The sequence below is a fragment of the Apostichopus japonicus genome, chromosome 8, assembly GCF_037975245.1.
Source record: "Apostichopus japonicus isolate 1M-3 chromosome 8, ASM3797524v1, whole genome shotgun sequence".
Classification (NCBI taxonomy): domain Eukaryota; kingdom Metazoa; phylum Echinodermata; class Holothuroidea; order Aspidochirotida; family Stichopodidae; genus Apostichopus; species Apostichopus japonicus.
Genome location: NC_092568.1, coordinates 19,187,219 through 19,206,784, shown reverse-complemented (window position 1 = coordinate 19,206,784; position 19,566 = coordinate 19,187,219). Strand labels below are relative to the sequence as shown.

General features: G+C 37.3%; 2 protein-coding genes across 4 annotated transcripts in view; one reads left to right on the top strand and one right to left on the bottom strand.

Annotated features, from left to right (window-relative positions):
• Nucleotides 1–3,826: 3,826 nt before the first annotated feature.
• Nucleotides 3,827–19,337, bottom strand: LOC139970927 (uncharacterized). Its single transcript, XM_071977002.1, has 3 exons — nt 19,202–19,337; nt 11,416–11,554; nt 3,827–5,565 (listed from the first exon to the last, which is right to left on the bottom strand). Exons 1-3 carry the CDS (start codon nt 19,232–19,234, stop codon nt 4,475–4,477), a joined length of 1,263 nt encoding a protein of 420 aa, XP_071833103.1. The 5' UTR covers nt 19,235–19,337; the 3' UTR covers nt 3,827–4,474.
• Nucleotides 6,837–19,566, top strand: part of LOC139970923 (neuronal acetylcholine receptor subunit alpha-7-like) — a 31,869-nt gene continuing 19,139 nt past the window's right edge. Inside the window, exons 1-4 of one of the 3 annotated variants that reach the window (XR_011794253.1) lie at nt 6,837–6,851; nt 8,329–8,543; nt 9,482–11,562; nt 19,210–19,565. The gene's annotated coding sequence lies outside the window, so the exon portion shown is untranslated. Of the gene's footprint in view, nt 6,852–7,482; nt 7,498–7,528; nt 8,544–9,481; nt 11,563–19,209; nt 19,566 lie in introns of those variants that run through there. The other 2 variants (XR_011794252.1, XR_011794251.1) reach the window with 2 other exon arrangements.

Here is a 19,566-nt window from a genome sequence, read left to right as displayed (position 1 = left end):
TAATATGACGGTTAGCTAGCTGTCAATTTCCTCGTAAAAAAGGAACCGGGCATTGCTTTTACGTCGGTATACCAATGTGCTATGCAGTCATACTTGTTACGTTGACTCGAAATTTCAATGATTACAGCAGCCTGGGTTATTATTATACATGTTTAGACATGGCAAAACAAAAAGTGACGGATAAATCCACACTCAGCTACCCCTTCTCCGTCGGTCCTGTAGAAGGTGAATAACCGGCCCAGCGATTATGGTAGGCGATATATAGAATTGTTCAGCTTGATAATATTTGTTCTTCGGGAATGTTGTGTCATTACTTAGCCTTTATATTATAAACCGTTAAGTGTCGAAACAGCTATACTCCTGTTAGGACAACTTCACATTTCTTAAATGCTGATTTACTGAGGCAGGCGTTTGAAAGACAGTGTGATACAAACAGGTACGGTAACGTCATAAACAATGCCACGAGCTCTCCTTGCATTAAAAACAATCGAAATGTGTGGTATTCATGACAATACACAAAGCAGATAATGCGGATACAGCAGACATAGCCGAGAATAAAACCTAGTAGCGTGGAGGATTCAATTATGACATACTAGGACTTTCTACTGGTAAACTCATTGTCGAATAAATCTATCTAATTTCTACCTTATCTAGCTTTTGCTCTGTAATTAACGTATTATGACCAAAAAAAATATGAAATTCACGACAATTCCATGGGACTTGTATATTCGTTTAACCAGAATGCAAAATGCATTGAGGTTTCGATGACTTCAATGCACTAGACAACAGTTGTGCTGCTTGTAGTATAACCAGAAGTAGCTGTTGCAAGATCCGATTTCCGATTTTGGCCACGAAAATTCAAATAACCCAAAAAACTGATAAAGGTCACCAGAGGTCAACCTGAGGTCACCTAGATGCGGGTCGACTTCTGAATTACAATAGCGTAACTCCCAACCTTGACGGACATTTGGTTCTCAAGTTATTGCAAAATACTAGTTTTTGACCCCTGATTGACCTTTGTTGACCTTGGATCACATGACCGTTATGTTTTGAAATGACCCCTTACCCCATTCACAACTATCCCAAAAGATCAACCATGTCTGACCCTGTCAATGGGAGTTATTGCTTGTTTTAATATTTTGGTTTCTGGCCTCTAACTGACCTTTGGTGACCTTCACAGGCACCAAAAAAATAGGGCACATCTACTCAATGTGGCACTCATATACACTAAATATTAGATTGGTCCAAGCTTCCCTACTTGAGATACCGTGTTTACAAGCCAGGCGTCACACACACACACACACACACACGCATACACACGCACATACACACATACTAACACACACACACACAATCATCCGCCAGCCTGACTGCATAGGTCCAGGTTACTCAACCTGGGGTCCGCGGACCCCTAGGGGGTCCGTGAAATTTATTTGGGGGTCCGTGAGGGCAAAGGGGTCCGCAGGGGGTCCGTGAAAAAAATAAGGGTCCGTGAAAAAAATAAGGGTCCGCGAAAGCCAAAGAGGTTCGTGAAAATGGAATGAGAGATATAGTCGAAGGAAGAAGTATGCATGCCTTTAGAAATCTAGGCTAGGCGTCAATATGTCGAACCCTGATGATCAGACCGTATCGTCAGTAGTCGATGTTGCATCGTGAGTTCCCCGATGAAAACAAGTAATATAGTTTCTCATACAGAAGTGAGGTGGCTCTCAAGGGGAAGAACGCTTGTGTGGTTATTCGAGCTGTGGGTCAGCGTTCTTGAAATGCTCAGAGAAGTTATCAAGATTGATCACGCCGAGGCATTTTTGAATGCCGACTTTCAAACCAAGTTAGCTTACCTTGTCGACATATTTGACCAGTATAACAATCTGAACATGAAGCTGCAGGGAGAATCTGCGAACATCATAACAAGTAAACAGGCCGTCCATGCTTTTACCCGGAAACTCTCACTCTGGAGTGACACAAGATACAAAGGGATGACTACAGTATGTTCCAGGAGTTTTCGGAACTTTTCATAGACAGATCACTAACACCAGAAATGAAGACTGTTATATTGACACACTTGAATGCTCTTCGAATTGAGATGTTTGAACGATTTGAAGATATTGCCGATGCAGATGAATATAGTTTTGTGCTCGACCCGTTTAGTGCCAAACTTGAAGATGTTCCTGATGCGGAGGAACTCATCGAAATTCAATCCTCGATCAACAAAAGAAGATATTTTGAAAGGCAATGGCTATGCTAAATTCTGGATTGCTGAAGGAGCATTGATAGCCCCAAATTCGCTTTGGAGAAAGCAATAATCCCTTTCGCAACTACATACTTGCCAGAGTCTACTTTCAGTGCCGTTGTGCACATAAAAACTAAGTTCCGGAACAAACTCACAATTCATAATGACTTACGGATGGCCGTAACAAAGGTGAAGCCAAACGTACAAAAACTAGTCTCTGATGTACAGGCTCAAGGGAGCCACTGACTCTTGAGCAGAATAAGGACTGGAATCCAAGAGCTAGGTTTCTTTCATTCGGTTGGCTCTATTATTTTTTCTTAGAGTTCCGTTTGTTATATTCATAATGCGTTTTTAAGTCTCAAGAATAAAGACTTTGATTACAGAATCACGAGGAAGCTATTGAGCAATGCACTGAACGAGGACTGGAGTTCAATAGTAGCCCACTTTGGTAATTTCCAAGACTATATATACACTTACGATTTTTCATTTCGATGTAACAAAAATGAAAGGCAGTAGCACAGATCAAATCAGATTTTTGCCTATGCCCACCTAGTCCCGCAGGACTATATGGGCGGGTTGGTTCCAGGGGGAAGACTAGTGGTAAAAAGGACTGGTGGTACATAATTGATGACTGAGTTGAAATTTGGTGGAGGAAAAGTTATAACTAACTTGGATTTGACCAAAAAAACGGTGCCATTTGCAGCTATCTCTGACAAAGAAAACCCATAATTCTCCTGACCCTATGCAGAATCAACCAGTTTGTATCTGACAACTCATCGCTTCCAAATTAAAATTTAATTGGGAAATATATAATTTGAAAGTAAGAATTTCCAAGTAGGCCTATGCCTAGCAATACTTGCAGGTCTAGGAAAAATGCATTCCAGGCCCAGAAAAAATGCATTTTTAAACATAAATTCTTGAACATACATTTACTTCAAAAGTCTGAAAAAATTTCAAAAGGGGAGGGGGACACCCCCTCCCCTTATACCCCTCCCCAGGCCGGCGGTCACTGTCCGGGGGTCCTCCAAACATATCAGAACCTAGGGCATAGGTGACGATTATCATCGAAACCAAAAAGGGGTAGTGGTGCAGAAATGTTTTCCTTTCAAATGGTAATTGTTTTCAAATCATTTCAGGAGAGATTTAAAAGAGTGAGAAACACAGAGTACACTTGCCTAACGTCACTGTCTAAAGGTAATTTGATAATTGACAACAAACAAGTAAGTAGTAGTATATTACAATTTGAAAAAATGTGCAACTAACCATCAGATTTAACGTCCAGACTTTGTGTTGAATTTCGATTCAGTCAAAATATTCTTTTCTCTTTCATTATATATATATATATATCTATTTTCTCTTTCATTATATATATATATATATATATATATATATATATATATATATATATATATATATATATATATATATATATATATATATATATACATATGTGTGTGTGTATATATATATATATATATAAATATGTATATATATATACATGTGTGTGTGTATATATATATATATATATTATTTATATATGATATATAATGATATATATACAGAATGATAAAATCATTATATAAAGAAATGAGAAAATCGGTAACTTACATATTTTATTTCTAAACTTGGCCATCCAAGAAGCTAATTATCAAAGTCTGCTTCTTACAGATGAATTACAGAACTCAAAATAAAATATTAAAGATGTATTGAGACAGAAAATTAACAGTAAACACATAATTGTACAGCAAAATAGATTACTAGTAGGCATAATGTTTCTACAGCTATTTTTGGTTTGAACTACGTACTAGACACGGACAGGCTGCAGCTCCTTTAAGTCTACCTCGAATATGACGTAAGCTCCATAGTCCAATACCGAATTTTAAATGTTATCTTTTTTTGTTTTTCAAACCAAAATCAAAGAACTAGAAATGGCACTTTCAAACGGAGAAATATTTTTCATAACTCTCCCAAAGAAACGATGGCAGATGCACCTATTGTTAATTTAATTGCAAATTCAGTTCCATCAAAGACACTATGGAATTTACTTCTTATTATAACAGAAGTGTTGTTTCTTTCTTTGCAGCCGATTAACATTATAAAGTTCAAACATAAAACATTTTTTCATAAAAGCAAAAAAGAGATATACTTTTTATGAGGTCAACACGGTATTTTCTAGTCCGAGGAATGTGTAACACATATATTTTCATTATACATATACCTGTCTCGTTTATACCACATTGCATACTAGAAGTCGAAATTCTGCAGACCCAATATTCCGAGGGCTAATAGTAATACGGGAAGTAAAATGTCTAGGATGGTACCACCAGCTGTATCTGTATTCAAGTGCCTGATTAACTTTGACATGCCTTTCCAACACTTCTCATATTTCGACGAGCGTATTATGTTCAAAGTAAAGGCACAACGCTTCCAAATATGGTTTATATCTGTGCCACCAACTGCTAATAATGATAAGAACAAAACCGAACCTTTATTGGTAAAGATGAGAGTATCCAGGAAGTAAAAATCGTCCTTTCTTTCTGGCGAGATGGTTACCATTGAAATATTCTTCGCAAGAGGTAGAACGGTAGAATAACCACTGGCGTCTTCGTGTCCAATCGCTTTGTAATTCCACGCGACGTGAACAGCTAACCCAAAAGTGGTTGCACTAATTACTAAAGTTATCCAAGGACGTACTAACCTTCGGACGCTCAGATAGTCTTTGAAACAGTCGTTGAGTTTAATTTGACAAGTCACCAAACAGTTGGAATGTTTCTTCACAAACCATATGAGGTTTTCGAAACGAAATTCTATCGCTAACCGCTGAAGGTAAAGAAAGTAGCAAAACGTCGAGAAATACCACGTGCTAAGTAATGACACTATATGTTCTACATAGAAATGTGGGGCACTTCTTGTCTTTTCCGAATTCACATTTGCCAAATGGAAGTGAACGTTTACCATGGACATGTTGACCAGACCACAAAAAGAGAAGAGAAAAAGGGCTTTGCAGTTTGGAGGGATAAATCGAGACATTTCAAAGGAATGGAATCTACGTACTATCGATGACTCGCTGAAGACAGTCCACCATTGACCATCAATTTGATTATAATCATTGTTGTGAGACCATCTACAAACACTCGTCATTAAACTTATCAGCTGAACAGAGATCATCAATGGCCAATAAGTGATTAAGAAGGAGGCAAAATGGTAGAAGTTATGGTTTTTACCAAAGAAGCGTACAACATAGGTATAACCACAATAAAAATACACTGAGGAGAGTGTGACCAGATAAAGACGTGAGGTTACGCTGAGAATTCGTCGTGTCCACTTCCCGGTCACTGTATTGGGAAAGAGAGAGAGAGAGAACAACTAAGCCGAGTTATGCAAGCTACAAGCAATCAATCAATCAATCATTCAATAAAAAATATTTAAAAAATCAATCATTCAAACAAGAAAGTTAATTATAATAAGGCAAACAATCAAGCGATCATTAAATAAAACAAAACCAATTAGTTAATCAATCTGTCAATCAATTTATCAAACAACAGCTAGTCTATCTAAAATAATATTCGTAAGGATCCGTATCAGACAATAAGGTTATCGTTATATGTTTGAATGTTTTAGTGTTCTGAAAACTTCCGGTCCACACTTGCCCGATTGTCAACACGGGCGTATGTGAGTTATCAATATACAAAAGTGAAACTAGTACCGTTCAAATAGCGCTTAAAACAGCAATTCAATTATTCCTGCGTTTCCATTTGTGACAGTGAAAAATTATGATTATTTGCTTTCTTCAAAATTGGAAATAACCCCAATAAGCTAGTTGTCTTTGCATAAAATATAAAACCATGGTGGATTAATGTTGCTTATCAGTTAATAAATGGATTCTTATAAATTGGCATTTTGCAAAACATAACATTCTGTCAAACCAACCAGACAATTTACAATTAATTTGTAACGCAATATTTATGCCTTTAATGGAGTGTGTGATCCATTTAAAAAAAAAAAAAAAACTACGGCTTCGCAGACTACCCTACACCATGGAGGTCAAAACTCTGTTCTTACCTCCATGCCTACACTAAGTCACTAACCCATAGAATTGAAATAGATGGCGCTAGCCATGAAGCTACAATATCTGGTTTATGTTAGATAAAATAGCCACTGCTACCAACTTTCATACCGTACACTGAAAAAATAAACTAGTCAATATTGCCCCTGACTAACGTTAAATTAGTCTGTAACGTTAGTCAATGCACACGGACTAGCAAAAATCTTCGTTTCATCGCTGCTTCTTAGTCATTTTACACTGACTAAGGAAAATATAATCGCAGCTTAGTCGGTGGCGACGGACTAAGGTATTTTAACCCATGGACTAAGAACGATACGGACACCCGATTTACGCCATAATCGTAGCTTAGTCGGTGTCGACGGACTAATGTATTTTAACCCACTTCGATTCACTTCAATTTGGAAACCGAGACGCAACGGCAGCTTGCTGGACTTGGCATAGTTTCATACGATCACTCTAAGCAACTTTCAACCGTAAATCACCCAAGAAGGTCTTTAGAAGAATGGAGGTATTAACTACCATCATCGGCCTACCTGTTATTCCTTTAACTTGAAGGTAAAATTAAAGTTAATTGTTAGGCCACTGGCACTAGTACTGTATTATGGTTAGTGTAACGCTACCGTTGTCACGCTGACGTTTCGCAATACACAAGTGCAATGACAGTGAGTAGCCTATAGGCTTCTACTGGGTACTGCAGTGCATTCTCAACACTAAAGTGTGCATTCTAAACACCAATTAACAATGTGTTATGTGTGTATTGGGCTAGATTGAACAGTGGCACATTATCTTCTAATTTATTCCCAAACAAATGCTGGAACTATAAGTCTCAATAGTTTATTTGAAGTCTACACTCATTTGGTAAAGATTTCCTGTAATTTCCCATGTGAATCTAAATGGGTAGGCTTTGTGATATTGAATAAGCAAGGCTAGACCTTCAAACGTACAGTCACAGTAGGCTGAACAAATTATGTTGGCTTAGTCAACGGTATTATATGCTGTGAGCAGTCAGGATGCACGCTTCAGTTCTATTTAACCTTTTCATTTATCATTTTTTAGTATCTAATTTCCGGTCACGCCCAGGAAACAATTGCGACATTCCTTCACGGTCGACTTGTTTACTGTAAGAAGTATTATTTTTTCTCAGGAAAGCTTGATAGTCTGAAGTTATTATAACATGTGCTTTTAGTATACTGCCAAAAGAGTAAGTTGTTGTATTTGTATTGATATTTTATGTAGAAGTAACGGAAAATTTAGTATGTTTAGTTTGGTCTTAATGCACGTTTTTTTTCTGTCCAATGTAGTGCAGGGTTCACTTGCGCGAATTCGAATTATTCTGTTTATGTATATGTATATGCATCTACTAGTAAGACTAAATCAAAACGACCGAAAGACAAACTTAGTGTAACAAAGTACTGATTCTCCTCTAGCCTGCTTTTAGTATACTGCCAAAAGAGTAAGTTGTTGTATTGGTATTGATATTTTATGTAGAAGTAACGGAAAATTTAGTATGTTTAGTTTGGTCTAATTGCACGTTTTTTTCTGTCCAATGTAGTGCAGGGTTCACTTGCGCGAATTCGAATTATTCTGTTTATGTATATGTATATGCATCAACTAGTAAGACTAAATCAAAACGACCGAAAGACAAACTTAGTGTAACAAAGTACTGATTCTCCTCTAGCCTAGGTCTAAACAGGCTTGTTTTGTGAGCAAGCAAAATAACAACTAAAAACGATTAGGCCTATAAATAAGTTGGCTCAGTGCATTTCTGTTTCTAAAATTTTATATTTTAAAAGATCATAAAAACAAACAAAGATTTAGCCCATGTTTCATTATCTCTGTATTCTGGGCATTTGATTCTGGTTGCAATGGTGATGACACTCTCGTTCAAATTTTCAGCTTTATACAGTCTGCTTCAAACTTTGGGATTGTTTTTTGAGACTATAGTGGAAGCAAATCTCACATAACTTTGTGGTGACAACTTTATTTAATTTTTTTTTCAAATGATGAATACTTTGCTGTTTCTTTTTTCCAGCAGGAATTGAAAAGCCAAATATCTAAGTCAAGGGTGAGGTTTCCTGTGATGTACGACACCAGTGTGGAGGCAACAACAGAAGAGGAGAACTGTGTTATATATGGCTTTAAGACATGTTTTAAGATGATATATTGGTACCCTTCGCAGAACAAAAGAGTTTATCCGAGAGTCCAAAAAGCCAAGGAACAAGTACCATAGAGAAAAAAGATGGACGAGTGAGTTTAACTATTGTACCCAACTGTTTCATGATATTAAAGATACTTTTCATAACCTGTTTTAAAAAAAAAGTCTAGTATATCATTTACGTGCAAGCTTCATAAGTTTGGTCAAATTTTCACTGATCTGTAGAGCGGGAGTCCATATAAATTACTGGAAATGCCCATCCCTTACATATAGAGTCCTGCCAATCATTTTACAGTAATTTCAACTGGTTACCTCATGAGCTAATCTAGGTCAATGGGGGATGGGCATTTTGGGGGTCTACTGGCAGGGGTACCCCACCAATAAAAATTACTGGCAATGCCCATCAGTTGTATCTGAAGTCCTAACCAACATTTTCCCGTAGGTTTCAAGTGGTTACCTCATGAGCTGACCTAGGTCAGCCTTGAGGGGTCAATTATAGATCACTGGCAGGGGTACCCCACCACCAATAATTACTGGCAATGGCCATTTGTTGCTCTTGGGGCCATACCTGACACATTGTACTTACTTTGATGTGTTACCATGAAAACTGATCTAGGTTAGCTATCAGGTGACTTTAAAATTGCTCTCCCAGCCACACCCACCACAGTCGGTTTGCCAGTCGTCTGGTTTCATATACAGGAATGCACTGTGAACATTGTGATGTACAAGGCAATTGGTTACCTTCCCAGCTAACCAAACCCTCTGGACTCCCGGTCTATTGGGATCATTATTAACATGATTAACATAATTATTAAGCTTTGAAAAATAACTTGGTGTTATGCTGTGCAAAGCTAATAATTATTTGGTAAAGCTGCTATTCCTGGCTTATAATTTGAGGGACCTAGATTTAAATGTTTACCTCCCAATATGTTATAAAATTTTAATGTAAATGTATGTTTATGATAATGTGAGTTATCATGTGGTATATCTGTATCTGTGCTTACACGTATATCATATTTTCTGTTCACAGGTCAATAATGGTGCAGATTTTGGCTTCCTGAAGACAAGTGGGAGGCCATTTGTAGTTAAGAGAAACACTCTTTGTTCGTGAAGACTTAACTGGTGTCGATTTGGGGTACCACTTTAAAACGAAAGTCATGAGGAACCCTTGCCCAAGATTCAACTTTGCATTATTGTGCAGTGCTATACTTTTGCGATTCATGTTTGATCCATTAACTTGTCTTAACTTTGTTGGAATAAAATCATATTTTCAGATTTTTGTTTACAGTGATTTCTTCTCTATCTGTCGAAAGTCAGCCTTTGTAGACATCAGAAGTTTTATCAGAAATAAATACTGCCAACATACACATTATTTGTGTTTCTTCTGCTCTCTTTTCTTTCAGTGATGCTAGTCAGTGAAACTAGTCGGGTTTAATTCTTTCAGTGATTCTAGTCAGTGCAACTAGTCAGTCGATACCGACTAAGAAAGGTTAGTCGGGAGAGGCACCATCCTGACTAATGTAAAACCTGCTATAAACTAGTCGGTGGCTCATATAAATTAGTCGGTAAAGACCGACTAATGTCACCAACTAATGTAACTGACTAATATACATTTACCGACTAAGAAATTGTTGATCGACTAAGTTGACGGACTAAGATGACCCACTAAGAAATCCAACTGACTAAGGAATAAATTAGTCGGTATATCAACTGACTAAGGCTATGTTAGTCGGGAGAGGCACCAGATGGACTAACGTTATGTTAGTCGGTGAACCAATTTAAGTTTTCAGTGTAGCCTACTTTTAGTTACCCAATATACGATAATAAGAATGGATATGTTACTTGATGGCTGGAGCCTTTGTCATCCGACGTCACTCGCTATGTGATTACGGTTTGCAATAGCCTACATGGTTTGTTTCAATACTGTAGTTTTGAAGTGCCAATGAGTGTTGGTTGTGTAGGTTACTCCAAGTTCGACACACAGAGCCTTGGCCCAGGAACAGTAATATGCCATTCAGAAAGTGTTATCTTGTGGCCATTCACCTTGACATCGTTTTACAATTTCCGGGCCATTTTGTTGATGATATGACCTACTAACGACGTCGCGTACTTTTTAAGACTATGTATTTGTTAACACAAGTTTGTAATTATTTCATCTGCTTTCAACAAAAATACAAAATATAAAATTTAGTCATTTTATTTTGGCCTAAAATCATGTCGGGAACGACGCAAGTACTTAGTAGAATGCCAAAAGCAAATGGGGAACGACTCTGTACATTGCTTCTGAGGTAGGCCTATAATGACGCTTTGGATTACTGACTGATCAGTAAGCAAACATGCAAATTAGCAGGAGACGGTTGAGTGAAACTGAATCAGGTACCAGTTACGCGAAATTATTATAAACAAATGGTTCTACGTACCCTTATCATCCAAACTGATAGATATTATAAAATGTAGTTAAGTAAAGTTTCTGACTTTCGCGCATTCGCACCTAAATTAATTAAGAGACCGACTCATATTAAAGGTCAACATTATCATTTGGTCGCTACATTTAGTCTGTTAAAACTAGTCAACTTTTCAAAAAATAATCCCCGGCTGGCTGTTCTGATGGTCCGAATGTGTCTTAGTGATGAGAGTTCAGTTATAGACAATTAGCTGTATATTAGTGAGCCTCTTCTAGGGTGATGTATGATGAATGCTACTTGAATTTGAGCCTACTGATTGACCATTAATTTATTTTCCATTTTATTTGGTAGCAATACAATAGTGACCTTAAAATAATATGTAAAACGTGCTAGACGTTTTCTAAACTGCTTTTACTGAGGCCCTGATCCAGTTAAATACTTCGTTGCGAAACGACTTAAACAAATATTATTATAACAATTTGATCATGGGTAACCATTATTTGAATTTTCACCATATTTGGTGGCATTACTGATTACGTTCTTTAATTCTTACACTGACCTGTGGTACAGAAAGGGTACGGTTTCTCCACTTTCTCGCGGGTCCGGAATATCTCAGGTTGTGACCATTCTATTAATCCGAGACTCCACATTAGAGCCACCAAGAATACTGGTAACACTCGTCTTTTTTCAAACGAAGGCTTTTGCAGTTGGAAGTCTGACCCCGTGACCTCGAAGAATGATCAACGATCACGCATATCATTAAATTTGAATTTGCCCACATTTAACGTAAAGTCGGTCCTACGTTTCACTCACAGAATTTACAGACATTGATAGTTTACAACTTACCGGAACCTCACAGAATGAATTAAAAGTAATTCCAATGTATGGGGGTAGGGCAAAGATACCCGAGAAAAAATCAACGAAAACCTATGAAACAACGATTGCAATCCAACTTCGTCCTCACACATGTATTCCTAACTGACACAAAATAGGTCAAAACGAACCAACGAAAGAGAGTTACAGCAAAAAAGTTCTCCCATTTGTGGATCTTGTACTCTCCTACATGATGCTGTAAAGTTTCGGTGAAATGGTTGTCTAAGACGGCCAGTCACAAACGATTACCTCGACTCGGCGATTTTGTTGCTGTCGCCGCCATTTTGAAATTAGGTAGACTTTCGCCGTTTTCATGCTATGGGCTACTACCGACAAGACTTCACTCAAATCGTTTTCAATGTAGTGGAACCCATTCCTTTAGTGTACGGTCTATTAGGAATGTTAGGTTTTGTGGCGTGAAATTAAGTAATTTAAGTTGTGCTAAGGTTTGGAAGAAATTTTGTCCCAAATTCTAATATATGATTAGGTAAAATGTGAAATTACTGAGAGCTGCGTATGGGAGGGGTAAGAGAGACAAAATGGGGGAGGGGGCAAGGGAGATGGTGTTTCCTTTCTAGCTAAATTAATGGTGGTAACTATTAAGGTAACACAAATTTTTCTGAGTCTGTTGTCAAAACTGAAGGGGTCATACCACATGTCGAATATACAAAGGTAACATGGCCTAGGCCAAACCTTATTTCTAGTTGCTTTCTAAGGAACTTCCAACAATTCCGAATGATTTATACCTACAATACCAAATGATTAAACTTACACGCAAAAAAATGGAGTGTTGAATTTGAACACTTTCCAGGTGTAACCGTTCACCCTACACCTGAAGGGTTACTCTGACCCTGAGTAGGGTTACATAATTCATGTAGCGTGTATTTTTTACACCTGCAGAAAGTGTACTTTCAGTTCGAGCATTCCGATTGGTCGAACCTCCCATCAGCTGGATTCTTAGTGCAAGTTAAGTGTTTAAACCACTGACAACATTTATCGTTACTAAATGTACTATAGTAACCACGGCCATATACATACGTGCAAGCCACATAACGTTACGTATTCAGTGTGCGATAACGAGCTACAATGGCATGGAAAATGACGTTATAGGAGACTGGGGCCTGGAAGAATTGATTGAAAAATTCGGAGGTATGTTTTGATATTCTGTAAGTGAACGTGAAAAGAACGAGATATGCTTAGAGACCCACGACTAAGTTGGGTAGACGAATGCATTTGAATCGCTTGCGTTACGTAGACCTAACGTTAAAGTCATACGATAAGTTAATATAATAGGCTAGGTTCTGTTTGTCATAGTCAACTCATAATTGTCAACGAATCTGTGTTACCTACATACAAGTAAACTTAAACGGAATTGCCTACGGACTGATGGAGGACTTTGGTCTAGGCCTTTTATGTAACCTAGTGCATTCTATTCCTTTTGGGCGTTAACCGTAACTTCGTATACCCTGCGAGTCACTTTTTTAAGTAGTAGTAGTAGCATACTAGTAGGATATACTGAGGCTATTTCAAGGCAATGCATTTTTAATAGCATCGGGCATGGGCCTATAGTTACGCTGGTACTATGCTTACTAAGGGATAAACATATATTCATGTAAAGCAATATATAATTACCACTAATTGCCATTTTAGCTTGTAAGTTGTAGCAAGTAGGCCGAAGTTGATGTGGATCGGTGATACTTTTAGACCTAGGCCCAACTATAATTTAGCGATATTATGGAAGTGATCTAGCTGTTATAGTTCATAGCCATCTACACAATTGCATGCAATGGGAGTGAGCATTGTTTCAAGCATTGTTAACATGATGCATTGGTTGTAAAAGTTGCCTTCATTGTCTGATGAAAGTTTAATGCAAGTTCCTGTTTTGACAAGGAATCACTATAGGCCATCTGGCTTTCTATTTTCAAACGTGCTTGAAGAAGACAACCACAACTGATTAAATTGTGTGCATTTTCTTTAGGAATGTCAATGTTTTGTGAGGGGTACATGTAAATAACTGCTTATGCTCCAAGAGTGTTTTAACACAACTTCATTATGATGGGAATTTTCTTTTCTTTTCTTTGTTACTTAGGTAGCATCAACTTGGAATTCTATTTGCAAAAGATTTCAGAAAGACCTCAGCAATATGTGTTACTTCTTGGAGGAAGCAAAATACATCCTCAGCAGTCATTTGTGATCATCGAGAGACATGCCCTACCCGAGAGGACATTTATGAAGCCATTGATGTTGCTTCAAATCATTCTACGGTGTTAAATCTGAATTATACCAAATTGCAAGTTTCGGTGCCTGGGAATTTTTCCAAAAAGTTGTCAACCAGTTGCCTGGTGGTGTGAAGTGCAACCAGATTCGAGATTTTTATGCCAACAAAAAAGACAAAGTGACTGCAGTTTAGCAGTTGTCATAGACAGCACTCCACGTTTCCTCATCTCACGGATCAGAATGTATGTAAAGTTGTTGCTTATTTGGAATTGTCTTTTGGAAGAGTTGTTTCTTTATGTTTAATTTGGAATACCAAAGGTACGAGTCAACAACAAAGACAAAGTAACTGCAGTGTAGCAGTCATCAGAGACAGCAATCTACGTTTTCTCATCCCACGGATCAGCATATATCTAAAGTTGTTGCCTATTTGAAATTGACTTTGGGAAGAGTTGTTTCTTTGTGTTTAATTTGGAATACCAAAGGTACGGACCAAAAACAAAGACAAAGTAACTGCAGTGTAGCAGTCATCAGAGACAGCAATCTACGTTTTCTCATCCCACGGATCAGCATATATCTAAAGTTGTTGCATATTTGAAATTGACTTTGGGAAGAATTGTTTCTTTGTGTTTAATCTGGAATACCAAAAGGCATGCGCAAACAATAAAGACCAAGTAACTGAACTGTAGCAATTGAAAATGTTGGCACTTTTAAGTTGGCTTCATTCCACAAGACAGTACTTTTATAGCCTAAATTGTTTATTTTACATTTAATGGGATATAATATATGGACCTCGGGAATAGGAAGGTAGCAGGGTGTTTAATTGCTGAAAATTGCACATTCTGAATTGTTTGTGTTGTCATTGCTTTTTGCTCTCTCTTAAATGTACCTCTCTGCTGTGAGCGATTCAAACATGCATCCATATATTGTTTACCTAATTACTAGGTAATAATTAACCTAAAACCTGTATGAAATATTTACTAAATGGGTGCTATGTAAACTTCTCTGGCAAAATTTTACATAACAGTATTGTATTTGCGTTACATAATAAACATGTAAAACTGTACAAACCAGCAGTTAAGTCATAGTTACTTAAATGTTTTAGTGTTCTTATTTCACATGAAAATTAAGTATAATTTTACTTAACCTGTGTATCAAGTTTTTTGAGTGTAAGTGTTATATTTATGGGATTTGGGGTTTGCAATTTCACCTGCAAGTGTCAATTGAACATCAGTAAGGTGTTGGCTATATTCAACACGCAAAAAGTGTAAGAATAGCCAGACATGTGGTGTTACTACAGCGCTCCCATCAACTGAGTAATAAACACCTTTGAAGGGCTAAATTTAGGGGACTGGGTGTGACAATGACACCTGCAAGTGTTGATAAATTCAACACCAGCGAGGTGTTAGATTTTCAACACTCGGAAAGTGTAAAATTAGCAAGGAGGGTGTTGTCCCTGTACGAGTTAGGCTGAAGTGTTTGATATGACACTTATCGATTACTTTTCAACACTTCATTTTTTTGAGTGTACCCACTTACCATAATTCCACAGTTGCCCTTACTCAGTGAGATTCTGCAAAGCTGGGTACTCATCTGTTGCTTATATTCATCAATAAATATCAGTTAACAGTTTTCCAGTCAATACCAATCCGGTTTATGTATCACACTGCATAACCACTTGCCAATATTGAAGTTAAGTACTGTGGCTTGGGTAGGGGTGTGTTGTTTAGGGGAGGGGTGTGGTGTTTTTAGGGGTTTTGGGGAGGGAATGTGGTGCTTAGCGGATTTGGGGAAGGGTTTGGAGTTTCCCAGCTTTGGGATGGGTGTGGTGTTCACCAGCTTTGGGAAGAGTTAGGGTATTTTGGAGGGACGAGGTGGTTTTGCCACATATGGGGACTTTAATTAAAAGCGGACTTTCAGTACACAGGACGCGTTTGGATACATTACGTTCTGTGGATACTCTGACCAAATATTTTGAGTAGGGCTGTTTTCTTTTTCTTTTGCACATGCATAGTAGAACATTAGTCAACAGTGGAAATAGAGTTGCCTGGTCTTTTATTGATTTTATAACCGTAACAATAAGGCACTTTAAGCAACAGAAAAAAGAAAACAAAAAACATTTGGTGTGACACTCTCCATGAAAGAACATGTTTTAATGTCCTGTGCAAATATGAGCATGAAATATAAATTACTTCGATCACTTCAAAGTGAAATACTTTGTTCAAATGGAAGGAATAGCTTAACAAAATTTGAATACTTCTTGAAATGAAACACACTTCATACTGTGAAGACTTCATACAATAATATTGTCTGAAAAAAATCACACACAATGTCAAGTGCATTATGACTGGAAGGGGTATTTCAAGGTGGCATAGTGAAGGCATGACATAGCAAAAACAGTTCAAGTGGCAGGATGGATAGTTTTGTAACTTTGAAATGGTGAGATATACCTGTGACATATAGCATAAGATTAAAATTAAAAGACAAATATATAAAAGTAAAAGGTAAGAGTAGAAAGTAAATAAATAAGTCCAAACTTGACATATAACTTTAACAACCTGGTCTTCTTCAGAAATAGGAGCACCAATAGCATCCCAACGATTCATACTTCCTTTCATATAATTCAAATTATTTCCAACTGACTTGTCCTCTGCCATTTCAGTTCTGAGGTACTTTTCCTTGAGCTGAATTTTGTTGGTTAGAGAATCCTTTTCGAACAGAGTACGCAAGGCATCCTAAGCATCACTTGGTTTGTCACTTGTTGTAATTAATTCCAGCTGACTAGATGCTATTGCAAGCACAATGGTGAAAAATGCCAGTTGTGTCTTTTTCAAGTTTGCACTCTTCTACTTCTCACATACAGTAACCCCCAACTTTCCTGAGCCATCCTCATAGCCCACAGGCCTTTTGCAAGAAACAAATGTCTCATCTGGAAATTCCATGTCAGCCAGTTCGAGCCATCCATTTTGTTAATTTTCCACGTCATATCTTCTGTTGTTTCAGCCATATTGGTCAGTTGTCACGACTAAATTAACCAATTTAAGTACCGACATTTCCCAAGAAATGGTTCCAAAATCAGCACATAAATTCCAAACAACAATCTATTCTACACAGTTAACTTCCAGTGCATGTGTCTGGGCCAATAACCTGTTCGAGTTAGCTAGAGAATTGGCATGAGACTGCTGAGTATATTACAGCCTGTTGCTGCCCACAACTTGTTCTTTCTATACGAGTATAACAGAAACTGAGGAAAAATGTAAATTACATATATATAGAAAACAAACTTGCTTAAAGGTAACACACTAATAAAACAACCTGATTAAACAAACAATGGTTTGGAGCAGAGTTGTAACAACAGGCACTTAACTGATCCACAGGCTGCATTCCTTCTTACTACGGGTACATTTAACAGAGCTAGGAACTTAAAGATATATAGTATTAAATAGAATGTGAGACTACATTTATTAACAGATTTCTATAAATGAACTCTTATATGAAGACTTCAGATATGAGGATAATAAACATGAGGATGTAATAAACTCTGGAAGCTCTCTGGGCTAATACTTAATACCAGTGGAACTGCATTTTGCAATGTTTGTCATTATACATAACAAAACAAATCTAATAGTGAATGAAACTTTTCTTCTTTTTGGGAATAACATTTTTTTGGTCATATATACATGGGAAAGCACCTTAGAGAAATCTGTGTGTGACACACACACACACATAGGGGAGACTGTACGTGAATGACTAACTAAGTACTTCTACTACTGTACCTATCATAGAAAACAACATAACAATAAAAAGATTGTAAACAGCAAAACATGTTGTCACAAAATGATCCCTGATTTTGTTTTAAGTCACCTGGAATTATAAGTAGCTATGTACAACTACATGGCTCTATGAGGTGCAATTGTTCTCAAGTACCAGCAGTAGGTCTAACTGTAATAGCAATAAGTGTAAGCAGTATAAAGCAAGCTAGTTTTATTTCTGTGTTACGTATCTTGCTCTACATATTAAGCATAGGGAATTGGGCCTAGACTTAAGTTATGGATCTAATACCGGTCTTGAACACTTGTAACAAAGTGACATTGAAATGGATCCCAGGATGGAGGAAATTTTCACCCAGTCCAGCTTTAATTAAACTCATAATAAGCCATGATCTTAACTTATACATAGTACAAAGGCAGTCTACTAGTACTACTAATAATTTTTGTATAATAATCATAATACTAAATTGTATCTTATGTAGTCCAAATCTTTTCAAGAACAGGCCCCTTAGAATTATTACACAAGGACAAGAAGGCGTAGGCTAAGAACTAAAGGTTCAAAGCCTTAGTCCATTATTAAAATTGGACTAAACTATGCAGGTATTCTAGTATTACTAAAACTAGGCTAGGGCCTACCTGTAGTAAAAACTTGTCGTAGTATATTACTTTAGTAAATGCAAAAGTACTAGGGCTATAGACTAGCCTAGGCTTGTACTAGGGGCCTAGTACAGCAATATTACTGTGCGCTATGCCCTCGAATTTTTAAATTTTAACTATTTAGTAGCCATAAGTAGTACCGTGACTTATAAACTCCCTGATTTTTCCATATTAACGCAAAAAATGAGAGAATCTATGCCGAATAGAAAGATTACGAAAATACGAGACGTTACAAATCTAGCACTAGCTACATCATAGTCGACATATAGCGCTAGGCTGCACGTTAAAGGATACGGTGCTTTCGTGTATATGTGTATTATGTACGTTAGGATACATGTATTAGGGGCAACCAAAACCACATAGGAGCACCATTTTCGTTGACCAAAAAATCACACTTTTCGGGGGAGTTACAACTTTTCTGAAAAATATGAGTAAGATTCAAGCATATATATTACAAAAATGCTATTTTTACGGTTAAAAGTTGTCTAAGACGCGAAAGTCACATAACGATAGACGTCGACTCGATTTGACTTACCTTTATATTTTTGGGTTGGTCGTCGATAAGAAAATGCACTGTTCTATTGGTAAAATCTTCGTTTCTTTCCGGAAATGATCGTATTTGAGTCTCTAAAGTATCCTCTATCGAGCTACGATACTCGTAAACCCGAATGACATTGGGATGTTTGCGAATTTTACCGATTACATCCATACATGGAAGTAGCGAACCGAAGGCCGTAGAACCGGATTTGCGCGAAACAATTACTTCCGGGTCAAGTAGCTGTGCTCGAAAATTTGCTAGTAACGGTCATATATTGAGGTCAGACTTCCAACTGTTTGAGTCAACTCGCTTTCGTGTGGTATCATTTTGATCGGCGATTGTAGTCTTCTGACTATAGTGACAATTTTACCTTTTAATGTATGCTTCCAGATAGCGTACGAAGTTTGTAAGAAATGAATTTTTGGCCTACAAAGAATTCTCGAAAGTCATCATAGTACGTAAAGTAAAATCGCTGTCTGAATCAATTCGCGATTGTGCTTGAATTATTACTAAAACGGTACAAGAAATAGAGTTTACAACAATAACAACCTAACTGAACGATAGAAGTCCGACTAGAAGTGCATGCATCAGGAAACATCCGTTTTGACCCCGTTGCAGTAACGTTGGCATATATGAGTAATATATCGAACTGCGTGGG

What these genes read in the sequence shown, in the direction of transcription:
- LOC139970927 (XM_071977002.1), bottom strand. Translation starts at nt 19,234, where the DNA reads ATGATACCACACGAAAGCGAGTTGACTCAAACA. An exon ending in AAAGCGAGTTGACTCAAACA is followed by an intron (nt 11,555 to 19,201) that starts GTTGGAAGTCTG and finishes CAACTGCAAAAG; the next exon opens with CCTTCGTTTGAAAAAAGACG. An exon ending in GTACCCTTTCTGTACCACAG is followed by an intron (nt 5,566 to 11,415) that starts GTCAGTGTAAGA and finishes TTCCCAATACAG; the next exon opens with TGACCGGGAAGTGGACACGA.